The sequence below is a fragment of the Pantherophis guttatus genome, chromosome 5 (genome assembly GCF_059756535.1).
Source record: "Pantherophis guttatus breed Tessera chromosome 5, ASM5975653v1, whole genome shotgun sequence".
In the NCBI taxonomy this organism is placed as follows: Eukaryota; Metazoa; Chordata; class Lepidosauria; order Squamata; family Colubridae; genus Pantherophis; species Pantherophis guttatus.
Window position 1 is genome coordinate 124,464,177 of NC_142067.1, and position 21,411 is coordinate 124,485,587.

The 21,411-nt window shown below is 42.9% G+C and overlaps 1 protein-coding gene across 2 annotated transcripts in view; it reads right to left on the reverse strand.

Annotated features, from left to right (window-relative positions):
* Positions 1 to 21,411, reverse strand: part of TDRD3 (tudor domain containing 3) — a 68,674-nt gene that overhangs the window by 31,033 nt on the left and 16,230 nt on the right. Inside the window, exons 3-10 of one of the 2 annotated variants that reach the window (XM_087895555.1) lie at positions 19,276 to 19,341; positions 15,415 to 15,575; positions 12,369 to 12,510; positions 10,103 to 10,174; positions 9,652 to 9,801; positions 5,890 to 6,027; positions 4,952 to 5,108; positions 2,072 to 2,197 (exon numbers count right to left, since the gene is read on the reverse strand). In XM_087895555.1, coding sequence (XP_087751681.1) covers positions 2,072 to 2,197; positions 4,952 to 5,108; positions 5,890 to 6,027; positions 9,652 to 9,801; positions 10,103 to 10,174; positions 12,369 to 12,510; positions 15,415 to 15,575; positions 19,276 to 19,341 — 1,012 coding nt within the window. The remainder of the gene's footprint in view (positions 1 to 2,071; positions 2,198 to 4,951; positions 5,109 to 5,889; positions 6,028 to 9,651; positions 9,802 to 10,102; positions 10,175 to 12,368; positions 12,511 to 15,414; positions 15,576 to 19,275; positions 19,342 to 21,411) is intronic. The other variant, XM_087895556.1, reaches the window with a different exon arrangement.

Sequence of the window (21,411 nt, forward strand, 5' to 3'; positions counted from 1 at the left end):
AAAAATAAACTGTTTATCACCTTCTAGAAGAATTAACCCATGATGCAATGTCCATTTAGAAGGCATTTTGTGACAACCTCCTAGGGGCTGCCTAAGTTTTCTAACGCTTCAAAAATTTCTGGCACAGTTTAAGTCATGGGTGTCAAACTCGATTTTATTCAGGGCCACATCAGGTTTGTGTTTGACCTCGGGGGGCCACAGTGGGCCCCCCGAGCCAGCTTGACATCACTCGTGTCCGGGGGGGGGGGGACCTGTGGTGGCCAAGTGCTAAGGCAGGACTTCCCTCAGACTCTCCCACACTCTCATTATAATCTCCTTCCTTCCTTTTCCTTCTCTCTTCCTTCTTTCTTCTTCCTTCCCCTCTTTCCTTATTTTTCCTTCCTTGCTCTCTTCCCATCTTTCCTTCTTTGTCTTTCCTCTTTTCCTTTCCTGTCCCTTCTTGCATGCTCAAATGCAAAAGGGGAAACATTTCTCCTTTAGTTTTGTTATTAGTTTGTTTTGCTAGCCCTCTTGCCAGCAAACTTGGAGGGGGGTGCACGTGGGCCCCCTGGGACTCGTTTTCGGGCGCAACGGCCTCCTGTAGCCCTCTGCCAGTGAAAATAGGGCCCGGATGCAGCCCTCCCGAGGTCTGTTTTCACTGGCAGAGGCACCGTGGGCCAGTCCTTTGCTGTTTCCAGGACAGCCCCGCGGGCCAGATCTAAGCACCCCGTGGGCCGAATTCGGCCCACAGACCTTGAGTTTGACACCCCTGGTTTAAGTGGTTATTAATGGGTGGGATGTAATTCACAACTTTGAGCAGTGTTGGTTTCACCAGCTGCTAATCTGTTGTTTGTTCTTTGGTAAGACTCTTGAGTGCTTTTTAGCATTGTTCTTTTTAACTCTCTTTTGTGCAGAAAAGATACAATAGTTTATACAATTGTATAAAGGTCATTTTGCCCTCGTTAACAATGACTTGGGAGTTCCCCTTTCCTGATATTTATCTGGTGCTATCTTCCTTTACTGGTTTTGACGTGTCAAGGATTCAACATTCTCTCCAATTGGGAAAAGTTCAACAGTCAAGGCAGATGCTTGGAAAAACATGCACACCCTTTTTCCAGCAACAAAAGAAGTAAAATCTCTGCATTTGTTTGATCCTTCCCTTCTTCCCCTTCCCGTGGATTGCAAATGGGTTTTGTTGTGTGATTATTTCCTTTTCATTTAACGACCCTGTAACTTCTTGCAGTGGGGTGGGGTCGGGCCGACTGAACGGAGCTCCAGCCTTTACTGGCCGGATGCCCTTCCTGACGCCTATGTGGAGTTCGCAGCAGACAATAATTCATTGCACCCAGAGAGAAAAGTATCTGTCACTACCCTAGGAGCAAACTCACAGCCTCCTGATTGTGAGGAGATCTCCACCTCTAGAAAACCGTGCTGCTCTGTTGTGTGATTAAATATTTGCCCTAAATACAAAACTGTTGTTGTGGTCTGTCAGCCGCCGGCCTCTCTAACAGCCAAATCAGAGGAGGAGGAGGCCTGGGAGTCAAGGTCAGCATCAAGGCAACCTGAGAACTCTGAGGGGGAAGAGGGAATGGAGCTGACAGAGAGAGAAACAGAGGCAGAGCCTGGGCCATCCGTCAGCTCTCAGATGGAGAGTCAACAGCCACCAGGTCTACATGTGGCTGATGAGGAAGAGGAACAGCTGGGTCCAGTGCCTGACGCACAGATGCGCAGAAGGCAGAGGAGAGGAGAGTAGTGGAAATCTATGGGCCAGTCCTTGGGACGGAAGAGCCACCATTGCTAGCGATGGGATAAAAGGCGGCCGGGGTGGTGGGGAGATGAATAGATGTGGCAGACAATTATTCATCTCCCGGCCGGATGGACTTGTTAGCTTGCATTGAGAAACTTTTTTCCGGGGCTGCTGACGCTCCTAATAAAGGAATCTCTGAGTTAACTTCAGAGGGTTTGTCGTGTTTGGGGAGCTGGATCAGAACAGCCGTGTTATTTAATGAAAGAGCAACAACCCACATGCAATTTTGTACAAGTAGGTTTTCATAAAAGACGAAACCAGGCAACTCCTGATTTTCCTACCTACCTTCTACCGTGAGAGTACCCATTTTTGACTCGAGAAAGTCAAACAAAGTGCTTGGAGCAGATGGCCTCGCGTTTCCAAGTTCTTCCTCATCTTCAGGTCTTATTCGGCCTCTCCCCTTTCCTTTTCCTAAAGATAAGCCACACAGCCTAGTTAGACAGGGGAAAGAAACCGAGTCTATGTTGTAAAGCATTTAAAAATCATTATTTTACATTTCCTTAAAAAATACAGTTAAGACCTATGCCATTAAAGTACACCTCAAAGCACAGTACAGAGCCCATTTAATCTGAAATTCTACTTAAAATGGAAAACAGGTAAATGGAAAACAGCATTTTGAATGGAAATAGTATTATAAATGGAAAATAGTTAGAATGCAGTATTTGCAGGCTAACTCTGCCCACAGTTAGGAGTTCGATCCTGACCGGCTCAAGGTTGACTCAGCCTTCCATCCTTCTGAGGCTGGTAAAATGAGGACCCAGATTGTTGGAGGCAAGAGGCTTGAATTTGTAAACTATTCTGAAAGTGCTGGGAAGCACTATGGAAGGGTGTATAAGTGCTATTTATCAGAAGAATAGCTACACATATAAGGGCCAAAATCTGTAACTCCTAATACAAACTTGTTAGTGACGATATTTTATGCAAAAGCATTATTTAAAATAGCAAAGGTTTTGCAGCTAAACATGTGGCACGTTTCAAACATTAAGACTTCAAATTAGGCTTGAATTTAAGCTCTTAATTACATGCACCTCTGTTCTCCACAATCTCTTCCAAATTTTTCAATCGGTGGACCGGATTTTTTTTTTTCCTTCCTCCTTTCATATTTTCTATCTTCCCCCACATCTATTATAGCTCCTCTTTCGAATTCTCATCTCATCTCATTTCTTTTTTTTTTTTAAAGTATTCACACAACCACACACACCCCTTCGCTTCGTGGCGAAGGTTGCCGAGAGTGTGGTGGCGAGGCAACTTCCTCAATTCCTGGATGAAGCTGTCTATCTAGATCTGTGCCAGCCGGGCTTCAAGACAGGTTACAGCACGGAAACGGCATTGATCGTATTGGTTGATGATCTCTGGAGGACTCGGGACAGGGGTTGCTGCTCTTCTGTTCTGGTCCTCCTAGACCTCTCAGCGGCTTTTGATACCATCGACCATGGTATCATGCTGCGTCGGCTAGAGGGGTTGGGAGTGGGGGGCACCGTTTTATGGTGGTTCTCCTCCTTCCTCTCTGACCGTACACAGTCTGTGTTGACGGGAGGGCAGAGGTTGACCTCGAGGTTCCTCACTTGTGGGGTTCCGCAGGGATCGGTTCTCTCACCCCTCCTGTTCAACATTTATGTGAAGCCGCTGGGCGAGATCATCTGTGGCTTTGGGGTGAAGTGTCAACTGTATGCCGATGACACACAGTTGTACATTTCAACCCCAGGCCACCCCAATGATGCCCTTGACGTGATGTCCCGTTGCCTGGAGGCCGTGCGGATCTGGATGGGGAGGAACAGGCTCAGACTCAACCCCTCCAAGACTGAGTGGCTGTGGTTTCCAGCGTCCCGATATAGCCAGCTCACACCATCGCTGACTATTGGGGATGAGTTCTTACCCCCCTCAGAGAGGGCTCGCAACTTGGGCGTCCTCCTGGACTCAGGGGCTGTCTTTGGATGATCATATGATGGCCTTGGCCAGGGGGGCTTTTTATCAGGTTCGCCTGATTTCCCAGTTGCGCCCCTTTCTGGATAGGGACACCTTGCGCACAGTCACTCACGCTTCGTCACTTCCCGTCTGGACTATTGTAACGCTCTCTACATGGGGCTCCCCTTGAGGAGCACCTGGAGGCTCCAACTGGTCCAGAATACGGCCGCGCGAGTAATAATGGGGGCGACCCGTCGCTCCCATGTAACACCCCTCCTGCGCGAGCTGCACTGACTCTCGGTGGTCTTCCGGGTGCGCTTCAAGGTGTTGGTTACCATCTTTAAAGCGCTCCATGGCTTAGGACCTGGCTAGCTACAAGACTGCATTCTGCCACCGATTGCCTCCCACCGACCGGTACGCTCACACAGAGAGGGCTTCCTCAGGGTGCCGTCAGCCAAACAATGTAGACTGGCGACCCCCAGGGGGAAAGCCTTCTCTGTGGGGGGCCCTGCCCTCTGGAATGAATTACCCCCGGACATACGAAGGATCCCCAACCTCCGTGCCTTCCGTCGTGCAGTGAAGACCCTGTTATTCCAGCAAGCCGCTCTGATGGGATAAATGATTTTAATTTGGTTTTAATGGGGTTTTAAAATTGGATTTAAAATGAGAGTTTTAAATTCGGCCTATGATTTAATTATTTTAATCTGCTTTTAAATTCTATTTTGTACATTGTTTTTATTATGGCTGTTCACCGCCCTGTGTTCTTCGGGAGAAGGGCAGTATATAAATAAAATAAAATAAAAATAAAATAAATAAATAAAATTACTCCTTAAATAGGCTAAGGGAGTGGCCAATTAGCCCCAAGCCTTACTCTCAAGGAGACCTCCTCCTGAGGAGCCACTCCTGCCTTTTGGCAGCTCTGCGCGCCCGTCCATTGAGAAGAGGCTCCTCCTCTTTGTCCTCTTCACTTAAAGGAGCCTCTGGAGGTTTTGAAGGCCCTGGCTGAATCCCTGCCTCTGGCACCACATCCTCTTCAGCCTCCTCGCTGTCTGACTTGAGCGCCAGCTGAACAGGCTGCTGGTGCAGCACCACACCAGCCTCCTTGTTGTCGGAATCAGCTACAATCTGCACAGGCCGCTGACGGGCCACAACACTAAGTGAGTAAATAAATCTATACTGTAAGTTAATAAATCTGTACTCCCCCAAAAAATCAGATCCTACAAAAATCCTTTTCTGTCTGATAGATAAATGAAATTATACCTCTAGCGGCTGGTCCTTGAGCGGTGGCTTGTTTATTGCTGTTGAGGAGGAAATTTAATGAAGCTTCAAGGTTGTTGCTATTATCCATGAGAGCCTGCCGGGCGGCCTCCTTGCTAAAGCCCATTTCTGTTATGTGTTTGAGCGCCTTTTCATCAACCTGCGAGAGAAATGAGCAAAAAAAGTCAATTTGAAGATGAAACAAAACAAAACCCTTACATTTAAAAACGGAAATAAAGAGGGGTGTTTTTTTTTTAACTATTGTTCGGTGTGATTGATTTCCTTTTTCTGAATATAACTGAATATCTGCTTTTTGTAAAAGACTCTATTGTGGGGTTTTTTTGGGGGGTAGAACTCTATCATCATCCTCTTTTAACGATCCCATAATCCCTTGCAGGGTGGAATCTGGACAACTGGTTGGAGATAGCAATGTGTTGTAATGGCCGGATGTCCTTCCTGTCGCCAGTGCGGAGTTTTGTTCAGAAGATATATTCTCATTGTGCTCAGAGAGAGAGAAATATCTGCCTCTACCTAGGATCGAATTCACAGACTCCTGATTGTGAGGCAAGAGCTCCAACTCTAGGCCACCGCACCACTCACCACCGCTCGGGTAGAACTCTATGACCTGGCTTAAACCCCAAACCCCAAACCCCATTCCATTCCATTCCATTCCATTCTTCATTTTAATTACTCTATTCTATGCCACTCTACTCTAATTCTATTCTGTTCTATTTTTCATTCCAAGTACTCTACTCTACTCTACTCTATTCCACTCAACTCTACTATATTTTAATTCTATTCTAGTCTTCATTCCAATTACTCTACTCTACTTTATTCTTACTCTTCTTTCCAATACTCTACTCTATTCCACTCTAATTTAATTCTACTCTAATTCTATTCTATTCTGTTTTTATTTATTTTTTTAGAGATGTGTATCTTACCAATTCACGATAGACACCTTCATTTTTTCCTTCAGGCTTCGTCTTCTCTTTCTGGAATACGTCTCTGCTCCGATTCCCTCCTGCATTCAAACTGAGGTTGCTTCGAGTATTACTTCCACCGCCTCCAAAAGTCTTGGTCTTTAAGGAAGAGAACCATGCTTTAGCAATGCCACCGCTACGTCTTTCTAAAGTGAAAGACTTGAGAAGCACAAGTTGATCACAAGCATTCTTCGATTTACGACCACAATCGAGCCCCAAATTTCCATTGCTAAGTGAGGCAGTGAGTTGAGTTCTGCCCCGTTTTACAATTTTTCTTGCCACGGCTGTTCAGCGAATCACCACAGTTAACACAGTTAGTTAAGGGAATCTGGCTCCCCCATTGAATTTTAAATGGGTGTATGTGTGTTTTTAAATTGAGGGCCAATTTTATATATTCGATTTTAATTGGTTTAAAATTTTATAAATCTATGTGTTTTAATATGGCTGTACACAGCCCTGAATCCTTCGGGAGAAGGCGGTATAGAAATCTAATAAACTTTCAAACTTTCCATTGTCAGAAGGTCGTAAAAAGTGATCAGATCACCCCAGAATGAATACACACAGCTGAATTTTGATCACGTGCCTAAGGGAATGCAACGGTCGTTAAGTATGAAAACGGTCATAAAGTCACTTTTTCTCAATGCCGTTGAAACTTCGAATGGTGGTTATCTTCGAAATGAATGGTTTTAAGTCAAGGACTATCAACGTTTAACATTTTGGGTGGGAAACAGGACTACCAACCACCTGATTTGCACGAGTTAAAAAGTACAGCTGGTATAGTAGTCCTTAACTTTCAACAGTTCATTTAGTGACTGTTTGAAGTTACAGCGGCACTGATAAAGACTGAATTTTGCATATGGGGAGTCCTCGACTTACAAGCACAACTGAGCCCAGAATTTATGTTGCTAAAGTGAGACATTTGTTAAGTGAGTTTTGCCCCATTTTACGACTTTTCTCGCCACCGTTAAGCAGACGACCGCAGCTGTTAAATTAGTAACCCGGTTGTAAAGTGAATCCGATTTCCCCTTTGACTTTGTTCGTCAGAAGGTCACAAAAAGATGAACCTGTGACCCAGGGATCTTGCAACTGTCATAAATATGAGTCTGTTGTCAAGCATCTGCATTTAAGTTCTGTGACCATGAGGTTGCTACGATGGTCATTACCGTATTTTTCGGAGTATAAGACACTCTGGAGTATAAGATGCACATTGGTTTTTGGGGAGGGAAACGAGAAAAAAAAAATTCTGCCTCTGCCTACTAGCATTCATCGGTATTCATCTGGCTAGCGTCTTCACAGCAAACAGCAAACTGCCTGGTCAGTTTCAGCATGTTACTGCAGCCTGATTTAGCACGAACAGCTGATTGGCGGTTGGATCGGCCTCCGAGAATACACCCAACTGGCTCTTCCAGGCTGCAGAGATCGTCTCAGCCCATCACCACCTCTGTGCATTGCGTTTTTGGCTTCCGCGTGTCGCAGGTTTGGCCTCCACGGATTGCATTTTCAGCCTCTGCATGCTCCATTTTAGACCTGTTCCAGGCTGCAGGGATTGCCACAGTATATCACTGCCAATTGCCGCCTCCGTGCGTCGCGTTTTTGGTCTCCATGCATTGCATTTTCGGCCGATCCCCACCGCCTGGAACTGTCCAAAAATGCAACGCACGGAGGCCAAAAACGGGGCATGCGGAAGCGGAAAACACAACACGCGAAAGCGGCGATCGGCAGCGATGTGCTGTGGCGCTCCATCTAAAATGGAGCGTGCAGAGGCTGAAAAAAGAACACACGGAGGCTGAATATGGCCAAAGGGTGGGGGCCAGTGGGCGGGCGGGGTTTCAGCAACATTATGTGTATAATTAAATTGGCACCTAGTATAGTTTATTGAATAGCCCGAAGGCCTTTTCAAACAAAACAGAAAAGAAAAAGGGAAAAAGATAAAACAGTTACAAAAATAGCAATCTAAAAATATATGATAGATGACATTAAAATTTTACCATATCAAATTTCAATAGCTAAGTTGCCAAGACTAGAAGACTAGATAACCCAAATAGGATAGCTCCTCTCTAACTGAGCTCATCTTTCTTACAATCGATAAAATTTTCCTTGATATAACTGGCTCGTATTGCCGTCAACCTTTTAAGGTATCGAGTGATCGCTCTTACCAGGGGAGGAGAGTCAGCCCTCAACAGAAATGCTAATTTTTGGCTTATATTCCAATGGGGATTATGTGTATAAGACGTAACTGAATTTTCACCCACTTGGGGGGGGGGAGGGCGTCTTATACTCCAAAAAGTACAGTAAGTGTGAAAAATGGTCATAACTCACATTTTTTTCAGTGCCGCTGTAATTTCGTACAGTCACTAAACAAAACTGTTTGTAAGCACTATCTGTATTCCAAGGTTTTATTCTTCACACTTCACGACTTAAATCCTGTACTTTGGAAATTCCCTGTTCTTGATGGATCACAGCAAACGGCTTTTCGTTGGCTTTTCCTCAAAGTTCTATCCAGAGATCATTCATGCACAGATAGTCCTCGACTTACGACCACAACTGAGCCCAAAATTTCTGTTCTTACGGGAGACATCTGTGAAGTGAATTTTGTCCCATTGGATGACTTTTCTTGCCACAGTGAATCACTGCAGTGGGGATGCTGGAGATGTCGTAACTGTGAAAAAACAGTCCTCAGTCCCCTTTTTCAGTGCCGACATAACTTTGAACGGTCACTAAGCGAATACTGTAAGTCGTGGACTGCCTGCTTGGTTCATTAAACTGATTATTGAAAATGGAAATAATTCCTGATATAACAATCCATCAACTTTGGGAAGAAATCCAATGTTTGAATGGAGATACGAAACTGGTGAAAGGTGAGAGTGGATCTTATGGAGCATAAATTGGAGAAGACATTCTCTATGTGAAGCTGAATTGGAAGAGATAACAATTCTGGAAGCTCCAATTAAAGAATTCTAATTAAGATTTCGAGGAATTCCTGAACAACCAGGAGAACATATTAAACTAAGGATGGTGAAGGCTTTGGCTCAGTTAATTAATAGAGGAAAAAGATTTTGATGGAGATATGGACAAGTAAACTCCAGATCTGCCGCCACAAGCAAATTACCGAGGGACATTGTAGTCCACTTCGCAAGAAGAATAACAAGGGACCAGGTTTTGGATTGCCATTTCAAATATAAGCTGAGAATGGAGAATGTTGATATTATTGTTCTGAGGGAAATTTCAGTTAGAATTTTGAGGAAAAGGAAAGCTTATGCTTTCCTCACTGACATTCTGAAGCAGAAAAAACATTAATTCCGTTGGGATAAATTGGAAGGGGTGATAATTACTTACTGTGAGCAAAGATTTAGCCCAGGTGTCGGCAACCTGCAGAGGCTCTTTTAAAAATTGTGGTATAAAATAATAAATAACAACTAAAATCTATAATAAAACCCAGTCTGTCAATTACACGTGGTCTAACTATACTACAATCACAATCCATAAACTATGTGGCCTGTTGTAGGTTCAATGCTAAAAGAGAAATTGATTGATTGATTGATATAACAGAACAACAGAGTTGGAAGAGACCTTAGAAGTCTTCTAGTCCAGCAACTGGCATGAATTTATGACAGTTGCAATGTCCCGGAGTCGAACTTCAAACACTCACTAAACGAACTGTCGTAAGTCGAGGACTACCTTGTATTGTTTCAAAACAAAAAGACAAGAGGCATTCGTACTCACCTCCTTGCTTTTTGCAACTTCGGCAATAGCAGCCGTCCGCTGTTTTTCAAATTCATCGTTGTCGCCCATCGGCTTCACCACGTTCGTCACCTGCAGGGTTTTTCGGCGGTCCAATTCCTTGCTGTCCACTTGAAGCTGAGATACGCATCTCTGGCGGCGCAAAAGCACACTTAAGCAAGAGATAAACCTACGGCTACAAATATTCTCTTGTCCTGGCTTCAACGTATTTATTGAGCAGGGTGTTTGTAAATATTACATGCTTTTAAATGTTAACTTCCCCCCCCCAAAAAAATTCCAATAATTTAACATTGCAGGAGATTAAAAAAAAACTGTTGAAATGATAGAGAAGTTATTTTTCACACAAGACTATTGCGAACAGATATTTCAAATACAAGACAACAGAGTGTGAAGAAGGCAATGAAGATGTCCAAGGCCAGAAAGCATATCATACCTGTCCAAAAGGGAGAAAGGGAGGAGGCCCTCCTTCTGTTCCTATGTTGCTTCTGTTGTGCTTTGATAAACTCTGAAAAATTAAAGCAGCTTTCATTAACTGATAAGGGTGGGAAACACAGAGTAGCATGTAAATTACTGACATTGTTTAATGCTGTTGCCTGAAAGCGTCTCGCTGCATGAATGCTATAGATGTTCTAAAGATTCTACTCAGAATCTGTTAATTAAAAAGAGAGGAAGGCTTGAAATCACTGAACACACGTGTGCATACAAAAACACACACACACACACACCCTAAGAGGAAAAAATGGCTGTTCATAATGGGATGGATGGATGGATGGCTGGATGGATGGATGGATGGAATAATATAATGATAGATAGGTAGGTAGGTAGGTAGGTAGGTAGGTAGATAGACAGACAGACAGACAGGGAGGGAGGGAGGGAGGGAGGGAGGGAGGGAGGGAGGGAGATGGATATATGGGTGGATGGACGGAATAGAGATGGATATATGGATGGAGAGAGAGAGAGAGAGAGAGAGAGAGACAGGGAGGAAGGGAAGGGAAGGGAAGGAAGGGAGGGAGGGAGGAAGGAAGGGAGGGAGGGAGATGGATATATGGGTGGATGGATGGAATAGAGATGGATATATGGATGGAGATAGATAGATAGATAGATAGAGAGAGAGAGAGAGAGAGAGAGAGAGAGAGAGAGAGACGGAGAAAGAGAGAGAGATGGAATAGAGATGAATATATGGATGGATGGATATGGATATAGATATAGATAGACTACCTGTAAAAAATTTGAATTTGTGTTATCTAATTCCCAGGTTGAGGTTAGCTGTTACGTTCCATTTGATTTCCAAATATAAATATGAAGGATTTTATATTCAGCCGCAACAGATTCATCTTCCTGTTTGCTTATCAACCCATATATTGTATCAAGTTCTATGCCCGTGATGACGAACCTATGGCATGCGTGCCACAGGTGGCCTGCAGCACCCTCTCTGTGGGAACGCAAGCTGTCTCCCCAGTTCAGCTCTGCCGCGCATGCGTGCACGCCTCCCGCCAGCCAGCTGGTCGTCGGGTCTCTGCCGCACATGCGCGGGGCGCGTGCAGGGGGGGCCCGTGCATATGTAGGGGTGGAGCACGTAGCATGTAGGGGGGGTGCATGTGCATTGCATTTGGGGGGGTTCGCACGCATGCACTTTAGGCACTCAATCCGGAACAGGTTCGCCATCACAGTTCTATGCTGTTAAATCTTTTGGTTACAATAAACAACTCCTTAAGGATATTCATCAAGTCAATGCTTCACGAGGTGTAACTGTCAGCCCTATAAAATAGACCCGATCTAAAAACAGACACCGTGTAGACCTAAAGCTACTTTCATTAGAATAGCTGTAGTAACATAAACTTTGCAATGAATATACTTCCTCTTTTATCACCTTATGTGAATTAAGGTGTTTGGGTGGTATTGGAACTGTTACTTCTTATGACTGCAAGCCACTGTTGCCTGATTCGTTGCCTTTGTAATGGAGCTTCCCTCTGTCCATCTGTTTCTCAAACTTGGCAATTTTAAGACCTATGGACTTCAACTTTCAGAACTGGCTGGGGAATTCTGGAGGCTGAAGTCCACATGTTCTTAAAGTTGCCAAGCTTGAGAAAGACTGCTCTCCCCTCTCTACAGTTATAGGATAAGAACCAAGTTCAGTAAAGAATTTAGTTAACGAAGTTGGTTATTTCTGCTCTAATTACTCATCACCAAAAATAAGATGCTGGCATTCATCTGCTAACATATTTGCATATCCCCCCCCCCCCCCGTAACATCCTTAGGAGGTAGGATTTAAACAAACTAAAGGATCTAGCTGCAAAGACTCTAGGATACCATGCCCAAGAAATAATTAAGAGGAGACAAGCAACTGTTGCTTATAAAGAGAAGAATGACATGAAGGTTAATCCATTTTCTCAGGCATTTTTATCTGATGCTTCGGGATGTCAATAAAATTGACCTGACCCCTAAATTATCCAGATTGAAATACTGCCTTTTTCAAATACTGGAATGCTGCTATCGTGTCACCCCCTAGTCCTTCTTTTCTCTGGAACAGAATATATCTACATAATATATCTGGATATCTAGATATAATCTAGATAAAATAGGGCAAGTCCCCATAGTAAAACAAAGCAAAAATACATCATCCTTAAATGTGTCCAACAAGCCAGCTGGAGTTTTAACGTTTTTGGTTTAAGGTGGGAAAATGCACCATGTTACCTCACCCTTTGCAACTCCCATTTTTCTATCAGATGCTCCACTTCCCCTCCAAGAACCACCGTGTTGCTGTCATCCAGAAGGAGAAAGCCATTTTTCACTTCCACGATTCCCAGCAGCTTAATTTTTGTTCCAGGAGGTGTGTTCAGACTACAGGAAAAAAAAAAAAAAGGGGGGGGGGAAGAAAAATACAAGTGTTAGGACGAGATGGCGTTATTCAAGTTACGTTGCTCTAATTCAGGGGTGTCAAACTCAAGGCCCGGGGGCCACATCCGGCCCAGGGGGTACTTAGAACTGGCCCACAGGGCCACCCTAGAAACAACGAAGGACCAGCCCGTGATGCCTCTGCCAGTGAAAAGGGAGCCGTCCCCTCGAGCTCAGTTTTCACTGACAGAGGGTTGCAGGAGGCTGTCCCAGCCGAAAACGGAGCTCGAGAGCCCATTTTAACTGGCAGAGTGCTTGGGCCACAAGCGCCCCCAACACGAGTGACATCAAGCTGGCCATGCTCACCATTGTCATGCGCACCAGAGATCAAACACAACTCTGGTGAGGCCCTCAATGAAACTCAATGACACTCCTGCTCTAATTCAACTCAAGTGCGACAATTCAAATTATTTTATACACGTTTGTGTTAGTTCGAACCCAGCACGGTGAAAACCAAACTGCGTTGTTTTAATGATGCGATAAAAATAACACCCTCTCTGCAAGCAAGTAACTCGTCTGCATTTTACAAGATAGCGGACAGCCATGGAAAAGATGTGGGCCATCATTATCACTTCATCCACAAAATGTCAGAATCCATCTCTGTCCTTCTTCTGACAGCGGTCTTTGAAAGCCTGGCTTGCTGAACAATTTCCATCGAGTGTATCCATTGTTCATCGTCAAAGCAGGGAAACTCAAAATACGATTTCAAAGCCACAAAGAACATCAATCATTTTCGGCCGCCAAGCCCATCCATCAAACGGACAGAATATTGAGGAAATCAGATCCCAATAACTTCAACGATCTAGTTGAGGTGATGGGAACTTGGGCAAGAATGAAGCCAATTTAGGGGAACAGAAGAATCGCATCTGTAGCCACAATCCAAAAGATAGAAGATGGCAGCAAAATTCTCCAGAAAAATAAAATTGCCTTCTCTTCCAAGATCAACGCCCTAAAGAATTTCCTTGGTAACTGTAAGCAATGGATTTGGAATTGCCTTCTTCCAGGATGTTTTTCCAGCTTACTTTACAATTTAAATATTTGGGGGGGGGGGGGCTCCCATCCAACTACTAACCTTGCTGGACACTGCTTAGCTTCTCATGTGACAGAAGGAAGGTCAGTCAGAGAAGCAATCCTAAGGTTTACAAGCTCCTAAACTTTGTAAAATCTTCTTTTACAAATCTTGTTTAACCTTTGTTAGAGCTGCAATAAGATTTTAGATGATATGGCTTTGGTATGATCTTGAGAATTATAGCATAGGCCTTCCCTCCATAAACCCAGGTCTATAGAAAACAAGTGGTTTTTTTTTTTAAATTATTGAAAAGAAGTAGAATTCATCAAATACACAAGCACCGCCCTCAACAAGCATCATAGATTTAATTTTTTTGACTTCACAGTCTCATGTTCAGCCTGGAACTCTCTTGACAAACTGCCCAGCTAAGCAAGAGACAGGCTTAACTCTGATGAGTATCCAGACAAGGCCGGGGAGAACATTTCACATAATATGCTATAATATACAGAAGCCTATTTTGAATTGCAGAAAAGATAATAAGCGTGTTGTAGGGGGAAAAAAAAATAGATAATAAGGGTAGATAATAAACGTGCTGTAGGAGAAGATAATAGAGTTGGAAGCTTGAGAGCTGTTTTTTTAAACAACTATTTCATCTATGCATGTAATACGTTAATAGTGTTTTCACAGCGTCGGTAAAATTACATTGGAAAGTGTGCAAACTCCTCCTTGAGATAATGTAATTTTCTCGGTAGTAAAACTACAGAACTACCAACTTGCCTCTAGCAGCAACTGTCGCTACTTTTGCCTAAAAATAGCTTATGAATAAAGGTGGGAAAATCCTTTGTTCAAAATATTAGTAATGTTACTTCCCTCGGACAGACTTTATAATGAAAATTGGCAGCACATCAGTAATGAACTTCAGTTCGTTGAGACAAACCAGTCAATGAAATCTGGCCTACAAATGTTGTTTTCTCTCTGTGGCCCAAATTCCAGCCTACTAATGAGATAGCAATAGCACTTAGATTTATATACCGCTTCTCTAAGTGGTTTACAGAGTCAGCATGTCGCCCCCCCAATAATCTGGGTCCACTGCGGCCAAGCTTGACCGCTTATGAAAGCTGAATTAGGTGCAACATTATAATAATTAAAGTTTCTCCTTCGGGTTTCTTGGGTAGCTCTGTGTGCATTTATGGTACCCATTAAGCCATGGTGGCTTAGTGGTTAGAGTGCAGTACTGCAGGCTACTTCTGCTGACTGCCAGCTGCCTGCAATTTGGCAGTTCAAATCTCACCAGGCTCAAGGCTGACTCAGCCTTCCATCCTTCCGAGGTGGGTAAAATGAGGACCCAGATTGTTGGGGGCAATAGGCTGACTCTGTAAACCGCTTAGAGAGGGCTGTAAAAGCACTGTGAAGCGGTATATAAATCTTATTGCTATTGCTACTGGCAGTATTCTCCACACAGAAATAACAATAGCACTTAAGACTTATATAAGGCTTCACAGTGCTTTGCAGACCTCTTTAAGCGGTTTACAGAGTCAGTATGTTGCCCCCAACAATCTGGATCCTCATTTTACCGACCTCGGAAGGATGAAAAGTAAATCTTGAGCCACTCAGAACCGAACTCCTGGAGTGAGGAGTTAGCCTGCAGCACTGCATTCTAACCACTGCGCAATCTTATAAAATGTTTCATCTTAACTTGGAACTCAGCTCTTTGTCTTTTTTTTTTTTTTTTAAATGTCGACAAATAATTTGTTTCTTAGAGATAATTCTTCAGCACCGGAAAGATGTGATGTGTTAAAAGCTGCAAGAGTCATCATAAAGCACAAACAAGCTTTGTTTACCTTATTTTCGACATGTAAGTATATTCTATCGCCGTGCAGCTTGTGTGCCCATCGGTCATCTGCAAACGCAGCATTCTGGGAGCCACCGAAGATTCTTCATTGTCCTTCGGCGCAGCTATATTGCGGATTTTTTGAATCTGCAGAACACAGGGGCCTTCTAGCTGTGATGACAAAGGGGGGAAAAATAACTATAAAAATGTTGGACTGATACCCCAAATAGGCATGGGGAAAACGCTTTTTTTTTAACTCGTTCCCAAGTACTTCAGTCAAAACAAAGCACATTCCAGCCGGCCACGTCAAGGTCATATCCACGTAGACCCACAGTGGCTGGAGGGAGGGACCTCTTACAAGCCATGAAATTGCTTCATTGGAGAATGTGACTGATGACACACCTTGGGGGGGGGGAAGGGGGAAACAGGGTCAGAGCCAGGATGCAAATTAAGTGAGGTCAGAGTTGGCTTCACTTGGTCCGTGCCGACATGAAGCTCTTAATAAATAACTGGATTTCTTTTGAAGCTTGGCTTGAGGCTCATGATTTAATTAGGGCATCGGTAGGAAACTCTGATAAAGGGCACAATTGTCAAGGACGGGAAAATCAGAAAGTCCAGGCAGTTCAAAAGAATATAAAGGTTTATTGGAAGCTTGTGTTCGCTACAAGAATCTGAACTACTAACAGTCAAAGCAAATAGGTGGTAGATAAGAGTCAATGGAATTAAAGGTGGGCTGGACTTAGATCCCTTGTGGGTACGAAGAGATTCGAGGCTGATGACAGGCTTGACTCCTCCTTCTGGCTCAGCCTCGGCATCCCCCACAATAGTCTGTCTATTGTCTATAGTCTGTCTACTGTATATTATTTCAAGGTCCCAAAGGTGCTTTTTTCAAGAGGCAACTGGAATTTCTGGTACCAGAATGGTACCATACCAGAAAGTCCAGCTGCCTCTTGAAAAAACACCTTTTGGACAACCATGACTTGAATGACTGAGAATCTCCATAGTCATACTATGCCAAGTAATGCAGCGGTGAAATCCACTTACCTTCGCTACTGGTTTGGGAACGGGAGTGTGCGGGAGTGCATGCATAGCACCCACGCGCCACTTCTGCACATACGCAGAATTTTCTGCGCATGTGCAGATGGTAAAAAACTGGGATGTAATGACATCCCGGTGGGTGGGTGGAGCCTCCCGCCGCTGGCGCTACCGGTTTGGCGAGCCGGATAGAACTGGGGAGATTTCACCGCTGAAGTAATGTATTTAAGCTATTTTATGAAGAAGGTCTCCTACTTAATCTTAAAGCTCTAGAGTTATGATTTATTAGAGGTAAAAAAAGCAACCCATCATTTATAACTGAGTATTGTGAGCTTGTATCCAGCTATTCTTGGGTCTACTAATTGGAATTTTTAACACTTTTCCACCGGTGGATCATTTTAGCCAGAAGTTATCTGCTTCTGCTTCGTGCCTCTATATTCACCGAAACCCAAGACAGGTTTATAATCTAGGAGAGACAGAAACATCTCTGTGAAAAAAAAAAAAACCTGTCAAATTGTGTATTGTATTATCGCTTCAGGAAAGTTTTCCATGCTGAGTATAGTCGCTTTAATGCACCAAGGAAGATAAAAGTGTGACTGAATTTCTTCTCTTGTTGCTTAAGTGAGAGATTTAAAAAAACATGTCCAATTATTTGTGAATGCATGGCGGTTCTGGTTTTTGTTCGTGCTTTCAAATGCCAGCGTCCTCCTGTACAGTATAAGCAAAGAGACTTCGGATTTCTATAGCAGTCTGAAGAACATGCTCAGCAACCATAAATATACTACAGGTAATCCTTGACTTACAACAGTACGTTTAGTGACTGTTCGAAGTTATAACAGCACTGAAAAAAGCGACTTACGACCGTTTTTCACACTTACAACCATTGCAGTACCCCCATAACCATGTGATCAAAATTCAGATGCTTGGCAACTGGCATGTGCTTAATGACGGTTGCCATGTCAATGGGGAAGCCTGATTCACTTAGTAGCCATGTTCTTAACAACTGCAGTGATTCACTTAACAACGGTGGCAAGAAGCGTCATAAAATGGGGCAAAACCCACTTAACAAATGTCTCGCTTAACAACAGAAATCTTAGGCTCAATTGTAACAGTAACAGAGTTGGAAGGGACCTTGGAGGTCATCTAGTCCAACCCCCTGCTCATGCAGGAGACCTGTACTAGGGATTCGAACTGCTGAACTGCCGAACAAGCTCAGTGTCTTAGCCACTGAGCCACCTAGTGAAGCAAACACTTATTGTGTTTGTAAGTCAAGGACTACCTGTATACCCATACAAATACCTGCATATTAAGATATGTTTAAAGAAGCTTTTTTTTATGTTAAATAGGCTGGACTCTAAGTTATTTCTGAAATACTATATCCAGGGAGAAAGCAAAATCATCTTAATACTTCAAGCTAAAAAATATTAGATCTGACCTTCAGTATAATGCAAGCAACAAGAAGAAGCAGAAAAAAAACACCGCCAGGTACCCATGTTTCAAGCACATACCTTATTTTTCGGAGTATAAGATGCACCTTTTTCCCCCAAAAAGGAGGGTGAAAATCTGAGTGCGTCTTATACTCCCAATGTAGCCCTGCCCAGCTTCTCAAACGGAGGTTTCAGAGGCTGAAAAAACATCAGTAACGAAGCTTCAGGAAAAGAAGCCCCCAACAGAGCTTCAGAAAAAAAAGCCCCCAAACAGAGCTTCAGAAAGAAAGCCCCCAAACAGAGCTTCAGGAAAAGAAGCCCCAAACAGAGCTTCAGAAAAAAAAGCCTCCAAACAGAGCTTCAGAGGCTTTCTTTCTGAAGCTCTGTTTCGGAGGCTTTCAGAGGCAGGAAAAAAAGCAAGGCACAGAGCTCACAACTAAGGAACCTGTTGCTAAAATTCACCTCTGGGAACAGCTGATTGGGTGTATTCCGGGAGGCCGATCCACCTGCCAATCAGCTTTTTTCTTATTTTCCTCCCCAAAAACTAAGGTGCGCCTTATACTCCGAAAAGTACGGTAACTAAGATTTTTAAAAGATGTTTGCAAAAAACATCCAACTTCCTAACTTAGAATGTCCAAAGTCATCCAACAAGCTTTAATCAGGAGAGGGGGAAATAGTGTTTTCCTTGTTTTAGCTTTAAATTGGTACAACCTGTTCAAAAACAGTGTTGAAAAATCAAGCAGGACAGTCTTGGGAAAAAAATCAACCTTCCTTTTATACCCACAATGATCATGACTGACCAGTCTGAACTATATTTTAACTCTACAATAAAAAAGAAAGAAAAAAACCCTGTCACAGAGCACGTTTAACATTATTTTCTTCAAGTTTAATCAAATACAGCCATCTTGTGGCTGAACCGTGTTTTTACAGTCTATGGAGAATTTCTACATTTGCTCTTTTACAACTTTTGTTCTTCGGAGAAAAACAGCAACGTTTATAAGAAATAACACACACAAACACACACTTTTTTTCAAACTTTTGCACAAGCTTACTAAAGACAGAACGAGGATATTATTATTATTATTATTATTATTGGTTAATCTTTAGTGAGATTCACAGCCTTTGAGGCTGGTTAATAGCTCAGCAGCTCGAGTCCTAACCAAGGACCTAGGAACTGTTAAGGTATCGTCGGAGGATGTAAGCTGTTCTGAGTAAGGTGGTTTTTTGTAGAGTCAAAATGTTCAAGTCCGGCAAATTTAGAATTTCTAAATAGCGGGGTAGCCCTTTGGGTATTGCTCCAAGGGCTCCAATTATTATTATTATTATTATTATTATTATTATTATTATTATTATTATTATTATTATTATTATTATTATTATTATTATTATTATTATTATTATTATTTTACCTTTTCAACTTTTCCGCCATTGATGTCAGTTGGGAGAAACTTCTTGCCGATGGCTCTCAAGTCTGTCTAAAGTTGAAAGAAACATTAAAGGTGAAACGTTGCTTTTCGAAAGGCAGAAGACGACGAAGAAAAGGGAAGCAACCTTTGCAATAAAGATGATTTGACCACAGACCACGATGATCAATGTAGGTTTAGGATTTTTTTTTTTTCCAGATCTTATATACTGCATTTTCTTTCTTTCTTTTTGGAAACTTAAGGCACTCTTCAAAAATTAAAATACAACTTTGTAAAGCGCCCGATGAGCAGAGAGGAGCTACCAAAAGCAAATTGCTTTTCCCTAATTTTATTTTTTACTTTTGGTAATAGTTTGAACAGTGTTGTTTACCATTAATATCAAGCAAATCATCAGACTCCAGATAGAGTTCCTTTGATTTTATAAGCCATGAAGGGTTGCAGTTTAAATCAGGGTGGATTTGATTTAAATCGAGTTGATTTAAATCACAATTTAAATCATGATTTAAATCACTAGTAAAAAGCCTTGATTTAAATCAACTCGATTTAAATCATAATTGTTAAAGAGCAACTGTCATCTCTGCTACTCCTTTGACCCACTGTTGACTCACCGATAGTCCCAGTGTTGCAGAATATACAGCCTCCTGCTACAGAACTAAGCTCCATTTCATACTGAATAAACTAAATTATTTATGTATCTTAAATAGAAAACTATCTTACGATAGATTTTTACCCCAAAAGTTTTTTATTAAAATAAATCCGATTTAAATCCAAAAAATCCGATTTTTTTGATTTTTTTAAAAAAATCATTGATTTTTATCCACCCTGGTTTAAATGCTGGTACTTGCTTACTCACCCACCTCGCTATTTCCATTAAGATTCATTGTGGACTATTAAAAAAAGACAATGAATGTTCTAACTCCTTTCCATTTGGTTCGGTGTCTCAAAACACATACAGGTAATCCCGTATTTGAGACGCTGCCACAAAGAAGAAGGGGTCAATTTAATTTTCCAAAGCACCAGAGGGCAGGCCAAGAAACAACGGATGGAAACTAATCCAGGAGACAAGCAACCTGGAATTAAGGAGAAACTTCCTAACGGTGTCGATCAAAAGGTCGGCAGTTCAGCGGTTCAAATCCCTAGTGCCGTGTTAACGGGGTGACCTCCCGTTACTTGTCCCAGCTTCTGCCAACCTAACAGTTCGAAAGCACGTAAAAAAAAAAAATGCAAGTAGAAAAATAAGGACCACCTTTGGTGGGAAGGGAACAGCGTTTTGTGCGCCTTTGGCGTTGAGTCATGCCGGCCACATGACCACGGAGACGTCTTTGGACAGCGCTGGCTCTTCGGCTTTGAAACTGAGATCAGCACTGCCCCCTAGAGTCGGGAACTACTGGAACATATGTGCGAGGGGAACCTTTACCTTTTATCTTATCTTCCTAACAGTGAGGACAATTAACCAGTGGAACGGCATGCCACCAGACGTTGTGGGTGCTTCATCACTGGAGGTTTTTAAGAAAGGACTGGACAGCCACCTGTCTGAAATGGTATAGGGTCTCCTGCTTCAGCAGGGGGTTGGACTAGAAGACCTCCAAGGTCCCTTCCAGGATCTATTCTGATTGAGTTATGATCGTAACTGAACCACACAATTGCAGCTATAAGTCATTGTTACCACCTTTCTTAAGGGAACGTGGCAGTTGTAAAGGAAACACGGTGATTGTAAAGGGAACCTCTTGTTTGCTAGGGGGCTCTTTTTGTAGGGAACCAGAAGCAAAAACTGGTTTTGAGCAAAAAAAACACCATCATTTGTGTTCAGCTGACTACAAATGGGTGTGAGTGCAGGCTGGCTGCTAAACATCCATAATGCTGCCATGTCACCACGCTGAGGCAAATGTTGGAACGTCAAAACCAGCTTGTAAGTCTCTTTTTTGGCGTCAGATGGTCACTTAACAACCAGTCGTAAGTTGAAGAGTATCTTATTTGTATATAAGGTTGGGGACTAAAAGACCCATGGGCATGGAAGCCAGTTTAGGAGACCTGGGTCCAATCATTGTCTCTCAGCCCAGATCAGCATCTGCAATAAACTGGCTGATAAACCAAGATCTTTATAACCTCGTGAATCAGATA